An 8002-nucleotide genomic window follows, 5' to 3' on the forward strand; every position below is an offset into this window, starting at 1 on the left:
AGAGACATACCCTGGTAGCGCAGTGGGGGGGCTGGGGAGGGGGGAGTGCCGGTCTTCTTTAAAGTGTGGCACACAGGTCGGTGAGCTCCTGGCTGTGGAAGGATGGATCCATGTCATCTGTCCTGCTTCAATCAGCTGTAAACACAATCAGTGCAATCAGCACAGTTCAATGACAACATACACCTACACATGTAACTGAAAAATGATCTAATGAATCTAATCTTACCCTCTTTCTTCTCTGTCGACTCCTGAACTTTTCAATGCTGCTGCAAGAGCTGCAAGGTCCGGTTGGATGTACGGGAAGTTCCTTCATACTGGCTCTTAGTACATCTTAGTACGTCATAGTACAGGCAGCTGGAAAACAACATGAGTAACATGAGTATATTATTAATAAACGGAAATAGCCTCGCTACATCACTGTTGGAAGATCCACAGTAAAAAAACACAATTACTAAACAGTTACTTACAGACAATGGCCTCATTTTCCACACTGCAAATCCGAACTTGCAGCGAGAGTCTCGGCCGAATGTGCAGTGACTGCCTCGTTGTGGGGGGGGGGGGGGGGGGGGGGGGCTCAGGCTGTGAAAACACAATGATGAAATGGATCAGATAAAGTAACCTGGAGAATGTATTTTATACAGCACAGCGCGTCTCTTCTTTAATCTTACCCTTGCTCCGCTTCGTGGCACCGGCCATTTGCCTCAGAGGTGTGCAGACGACGGACAGTTTCCTATAAAATACAACTGGACAAAAAGTCACGTTTATGAAAAAACTTAACGAGAACAAACTCTTAAATTTAAGCAGTTCGTACATATTTAAACATGCACTAGTTCTGCTCAAGCACTTGATGCTCTCTTCTTCTTTTAGCAACTTTCTCGCTAATCCCACAGCTGTTAACTCGCTATTCAGATCTAAGAGTTACTTAGTTAGCTTAGCAGTTAGCAATGGCTTCTCTCTTTAGCTTAGCTCTAACCGTAATTTTGGGATTGTCCGCCCGCCTTCTCCACTTCGACTCCTCCACACTGGGCCCGCGGCTTTGCTTTCCAACGCAGTCATCCTCTCCTCCAGGGAAACAGTGTCTGGTCGACTTCAGCAAGTTTTTTACACCGAAAACTCTGTCATTCACGAGGCTGTGATTGGACGAGCCCTCTAACGCGATGACGTTAACGACTGACGTGGCATCTTCAGGAATGGACGTATTCACGAGCTGAGTGTGATGTTTTCAGAGTAAAACTTAACATATAACCTTTTCACTTTTGAGGCAGCGATTATAACAGTTTTTAAATTGTACTTTACATTTATATGGGATGAGTATGTGACTGAGGACCAGTTTATTCTTTCTGGTATTAAGGTTATGTACTTACATGATTCTTGCTGTTCTGTGTTTGTACCCTCATAGTTGAATGGAATACTGGGAAAGTTTAATAACAACAATAGGACAATTGAAGTCCAAATTATGAGGCAATTTCAGCAGAGTCAACAGCTTAGTACGCCATGGACATGTGAATATGGTGCTGAGTTTTTCCCAGTAGTTTGGGAGGACAAATGTTTGGGACTTTGTCACGCGATGACACAGCTGATATGCTTTATGTGAAGCACAGTGCAGAAAGACTTCTATTAGATGTATCATCAGATGTACCCTGAAAATTGTATCACTGATTACACTCATTATAGCATAATTACTTATATAAGGCAAATCTATTCAAGCTACAAATGATTCTATAATTATACTAAGCCTGATGTGTTTATCGGAGAGATTTTCTTAAAAGGGAGTTAGTACCTTTTCGAAAAAAGGTGTAACCTCTGCACCACTGAGTGAAACTATCCTGATTTGCATTTGTAAAGATCAGAGTTTTGTCATTTACATGTGAAAGCCCCCCCATAGACCTAGGAGCAGGGGGGTCAACTGCCAAGCTTCTCAGGCTTGTAAAACTGCCCAAAACTGGAACCCCACGTCAATTTCCGGCAGTTCCTGGTAGTTTTCTGTGCTGCTTGTAGATTCCTGTGAACAGTCGTTAACCTGAACTTCCACCGAAATTTAAAGGGGCACTAACTGACACAAATTCTTCTTTTCATGCAGTGTGTGTTAGTATATTGTGCATGGATAAGTGACTAGGTTGTATAATCTGGAACATAGTAGATGTTTATTAATTATGAATTGCTATATGCTATTTTTATCACTTGGCTGTATTATAACGTGGTATAATTTCCCTCAATTTGTGTAATGGTGTTGTCAATTATTCCATATGCTTTGTATTTCATTTTGAATTTAGTTCAGAACGATATTACCACCTCCCCTAACACACCTTTAATATATGGCAAGAATAAAGAGGCAAATGGAAATAACCACTGCTTAAGTCTTAATGAAATAAATTGCTGTATTTTTTATTTATTTACACCATAATTACTACATGAAAAGACACAAAGTTACATGCTGTATATGAAATGCTTTTATCTTTTAAACAATTGCTGACATTGGCTTACCCATGACACCGTTTGAATAGTCTCTAATGATATGTTTCCAGCTTTGCTCCTTTCCTGTGTTATATGAACATGGCTAACATGAGAAATAGCGAGTACAAGTGCATCAGATCAGAAGTGGGCCTGGTAGGCCAGTAGATATCCGTTATTGTACATGTAGATCTGCCTGTTGGTGGGGTTGTAGCTCAGACTGGATACTCCTTTATCCACCTTTTCCAATGACAGTGAAAGTGTGTTGTCCTCTCTGCCTGTTGCGGGGTTGAAGGCGTAGAAAACCTCTTCATAGTTGTTGTCCACATAACGGGTGGCATACAGCACACCGCACACCATAAAAGCATTACTCACTGCCTTCTTGAAAAGCCTCGTTTCCCATGTCTGTGTGACATTGAGTGTTTCACCTTCACTGTCCCAAACTAGCCGGCTCACCACTAGATTACCATGGTTACCAACGGTGGCATAGATGGCCCATAGTCCTGTCTCATCTGCCTCTATATCTACATCGCTATTGGCCTGGCAGTCATAGTAACAATACGGGAACTTGTTGTTGAAACCCACTCCGTTGCCTGGAAGTGTAACACGTTTGACGTCGTTTGTTTTGAGGTCGTAGCGGCAAACATCTACAGAGCGGTAACAGTGATAGTACAGTGCTTCACCATATAGGACAGCACTGGGACCCTCAATAGCATTTGCATGGCTGTATGATGGAGCAAAGGTAAAGATATTGTGGTTGACAGAGGCCATGAAGTCGTCAAAGGTTTGGTATACGCGCAGAGTGTTTCCCCAGATGTGGCTGCTGATCAGAGACTGAACCCAATAGCTGGTCTTCTGCTCACCACTGTCCATCTGCGCCTGTTTGCCCCATGAACCAGAGACGTAGCTCTTTCCATTGGGGCTGATCTTAGTCGTGACAGGTTTACTGATGTTGGTGATCAGACCTTTAAGGCAGTACCTTCCCTGGCCTGGAAATAGAGAGTAGAGAGGAGTCTCACGGTCAGGTACAGTACAGTGCAGACAGAATAAATGTCTCTCTGTCTTGATGCCTAAGGGTATATGATTGGTTTCAGAAATTATTATTTACAAAATATCATACACGGTTTGTATATGCATGGCATTTATAATTTATGATAAAACTTGGAATTAAAAAATACAAATTCTGTTGACACCTCTGTGTTGATAAACTTGACCTAATATCAATGATTATGTTATATATTTCTGGGTTTCACATTAAGAGAACTGTGCTTTACTGCTTTATCTCTGATATAAATACTTTTAAACTGATATTTTAAGTTGTAGTTGTAATTTAAATAAACATATAAATGAAATTATTTTCTTAATCACACAGAGAATGTGGAAGGTCTTTTTTTTCTGGATTCTGGCGCAGTCTCACGACACAGTTTAGAGACAAATCAAACTAAAAGTACAGTTAACTAGTAACTGGTAACTATTCCCTTGTCTGTAACTATTCCCTTGTCTGTACATGTAAGAAAGCTGAGTAAATGTTAGATAAAGATTACTAAATGAAAATTGTTGCCCCTGCCTCACTTACAGTACAAACCTAATTAATTTTTTACTATTTAATATGTTGGGAAAATGTTTATCCAAGTTGAATTGTATTTCATTAAACATTGTCGAAGATGCCGGAGTTCTCAAAAAACATAGGTTTCTCTCGTATTTAGGTTTGTTGCATTGTCACTATGTTTTGTAGCTACAATGTTACACATTGTGACTGTGGTACAGTTCATGCTTTGAGACATGTATCTGCATATGAGATAAAGCAGAGCCATGTTTACACTTTTTTTGTCAATTTATTTGGTCTGTTTGTTTGTATTGCTTATTGCAATCATGGTACATAGGTCATTACATTGACTTGCATTAATTTCCTGGAGACATAACTATTATCTGCCTAGGACTAACTCCTAAAGATGAAGGTCTTTACAATACACACACTCACACACACACACACACACACACACACACACACACACACACACACACACAGACACACGTATGTTTGTACTTCTATCTTATTGAGTACACTCATTGACTTAATACATTCCCTATTCCCTTACCATAACCTTAAGTGTAAAAACTAAATGCCGGACCCTAACCCTTACCTCCTTATTTCAGGAAAACTTAACCTAACCTTAAGATAATTCTGACCCCTAAAACCAAGTCTTAACATCAAATAGCCCATTGAAAAAGTCAAAATGTCCTCACTTTCCAGAAATGTCCTCACTCTGTAGGATCGAGGCTTAAAATGGTCCTCACAAAGATATAAGTAGAAGGGCACACACACACACACACACACACACACACACACACACACACACACACACACACACACACACACACACACACACTTACCTCTGAAGTCTTGGGGGATTGACTTGCAGGACTCAGCACTGTTCTTCAGGTGGCGCAATTTGTCTTTGACAGTCTTCACGTTAATGGTGTCTGACATTGTCATCCTGTCTATATCTCTGCGCAATTTACCCACCTACACACATACACACACATTATATATCTTCATGCTGCTTAATGCAGTAATATGGTAGCCTTTTTCTTTGCTGTACTATAATGATGTTTGCAGTACCTCTTTAGAGAGTTTCTGTGTTTGGTCGTTGTTTAACTGGTTGTGGATGGCACTGATGTCTGTCTCCAGCTGGCTGAGCTCCTGTCCCAGCAGGCGCAAAGACAAGTCAGTGTACAGGCCCTGGTAGTGCAGGTACTGGTAAGGCTCCAGCCGAGCTGTCATATTCGCAAACAGAGCCTGGATCTGAGGGAGACGCTGACGGGATAATCCCACCTGCAAGGAAACACGAGGGAAACTGACATTTTACTCTTTCACCAGACATGCTAAACCAGCCATTCCCAAAGTGTGGGCCGCGGCCCCCTGGTGGGCCGTGAAGCCACTGCAGGTGGGCCATGAGAGGTCATCAGAAAATAAATAGATAAAAAAGTTTCAGATTTGTAAGTAAGCGTTGATTACCACAAAAAATGTATGATTGATTTAAAAAAAAAAAAAAGGAATCATCACAGGTAATGAAACAAAGACATGAGATATAAATTCCACGTTCCACTTATTTTATCTGACCTATATAGCAGGTGTCATTGTTTTTGCTGACCGTCACATTAACACTTGAACGCATCATTAGCGGGGGAATCATAGGTGAGGGAGAACTTTGTTGTGAGCTGGGTCAAGCAAGATGGCATCAGCCGAAAAAGGATGATTATTGAATCGGGACAACACACCCGTTTATTTTCCTTCACTCTTCCAAAACTTCTCTCCGCGACAGAACCCACTTCTGTTAGAACCCCTTCAAAACAAGAGTCCCAACCAACACCCTGCTTATAACAGGAACTACACACCAACCTTCCATAATAAAGCCACTAAATAAAATAGCTTACAATATGTATGGTAATAGTTGATTCTAGTCCTGTGTGTGGATCATATAGTTTTGATTAAAGGTGTGGGTGGGCTGCACAAATTTTTCAGTTTTCAAATTGGGCCGCGGCATTCTTAAGTTTGGGAATGGCTGTGCTAAACAGGTAAATTGAGGGGTCTGATAGTTATCATAATTACCACTGTTATTGATCTTACCTGTTCCTGCAGGTTGTCTAAAGAATCGTCACAGGAAAGAACCTGCTGCAGCACAGCCTCGTACTTCACAGCAGGGAATGACCAAATGTTGGAGTTTACCTCGCACGCACACGAGCCATTCTTCTTCCAACCCGACACACGCTCAGTCTGACTGTCATCCTGCACTCACATATGCATTTAACATGAAATTATAATTCATATAATATGTAATACCAGATGTTACAACATTTACAGTTGACGAACCGCAGAAAAGAGACTGCAACAAAACAAAGAACCAAAAAAGAAGAAAAGTATTTTCTTTTATGGCTAGCTTGTAGAAGTAAGACACACTCACAGTAAATGACAGCAGCAGGAGGAGCAGCAGCAGCATCTTTAGAGCTGGAGAAAAGAATCGTGGACGAACAATGACAGAAGCTCTTAGCACTGGAAAGACCAGCCCTCCTCTTCCTAATACATTAATAGCAACAACACATCTTTTGCTGACGCAGCCTTGAAATTTCAAACGTGGATGTGAAACTCCAAAAAGTTGAAGTTATGGAGTTTCCCCTTCACCAACAGCATATTTTCCCACCCTTCATAAAATGGTTATAACCTCCATCCCCTTTGCAATATCCTCCTAGTGTTGTTTACTCTTTAAAATGCTTTGAAAGACCTGATCTTGGTAAGGACATGTAAGAAACACTTCTAAAACATTATAATACAGTTACATGTTTTAATATATCAGCAGAATACTGAAATATATCTCAAATATCACTGCACAATTCATTTTACAGTTACAGATATTATGATCACTATCTTGATTTTCCCTGGTTACTTTATTCTAAACTCCACCATCACAAGTAAAACATTTTACTCCACTACATTTAACTGACAACTACTATAACTACTGAGATTTTGCATGCAGTACAAGGTTGGGTCAGATACTTTGAATGGTAGTCACTAACAGAAAAAAAAATACACAATGTAAGAATGACTTATATGTTTGTCTGTGCTGTCTCTCAGAGATCCCCCTCCAAACTCTCCGTTTAGCCAAACGAGGTTCGATTATTAAACATTACACAAACCAAGCAAAGATGAGGACAAAGTCCAAAACATAAGAAATACATTTGTATGGTGAACAGTTGTTGCTTTTATTCTTTTTCAATCATTCTCTCATCTTTACTTTAAGGGATATTTGAGAATTATAGATACAAATATTTCCTAAATGGTTGTAAAGGTAATGTCAATATGACATAAACTGTATATAGAAAGACATTTTTCTTTCAATTTCTGTTCTCTACACTGAAAAAACAATTAATATAAAACAAAGAAACAGTTAAAAGAGCTAAATCTCTTGGTGAATTGGGTAATTGCACATTTCAGTTATACTGCACACGGTAACTCATGTTTAGAAGCATAATGATGCTAATATGTAGAATTTATATAATTTTAAATAAAGAAAAGTGGCAACTGCATTAATGTTGATATATATACAGTATATATGTATATTTTTTACTGTTGTGTATTTAGTCTTGTTTTAAGTTAACAAGCAAATTTAAATCTGATATCCTGACATGCTTTTAGCTGTGTAATGGTCTCCACCAACAGAATATCTCTGGTATGTTCACAAGCTGTCTGCTGTTTGCTGCTGGTAAACTTGTGGAATCTTTATCACTTAAAGCAGCGGTGTGATGAGTATGCTGAAGGTGACCCACAACTGTTAAGTTGCTGGCAATAAAACAAAAACCTTAGAGATAATAAAACATGCCATAAAGCTGCAAGGAAAAGTAAAGTTAGGTGATAAATCCCTTTGGGTTAGTCACTATGAGCAATACCCTTCACATTGCATATTGTCATTTGATCTCCTGATATACAGCTTTGACTACATTGTGCTGTTAATATATTTCTGTACTCAAGCAAATACAGTCCTGCTCACCATTA

General features: G+C 39.6%; 1 protein-coding gene across 1 annotated transcript; it reads right to left on the minus strand.

Annotated features, from left to right (window-relative positions):
* Positions 1 to 2368: 2368 nt before the first annotated feature.
* On the minus strand, positions 2369 to 6539 carry LOC117763599 (olfactomedin-like). The gene is made up of 5 exons (XM_034588837.1): positions 6417 to 6539; positions 6083 to 6241; positions 5075 to 5287; positions 4846 to 4978; positions 2369 to 3440 (listed from the first exon to the last, which is right to left on the minus strand). Exons 1-5 carry the CDS (start codon positions 6450 to 6452, stop codon positions 2593 to 2595), a joined length of 1389 nt encoding a protein of 462 aa, XP_034444728.1. The 5' UTR covers positions 6453 to 6539; the 3' UTR covers positions 2369 to 2592.
* Positions 6540 to 8002: the final 1463 nt, after the last annotated feature.

Source organism: Hippoglossus hippoglossus, chromosome 6, assembly GCF_009819705.1.
Source record: "Hippoglossus hippoglossus isolate fHipHip1 chromosome 6, fHipHip1.pri, whole genome shotgun sequence".
In the NCBI taxonomy this organism is placed as follows: domain Eukaryota; kingdom Metazoa; phylum Chordata; class Actinopteri; order Pleuronectiformes; family Pleuronectidae; genus Hippoglossus; species Hippoglossus hippoglossus.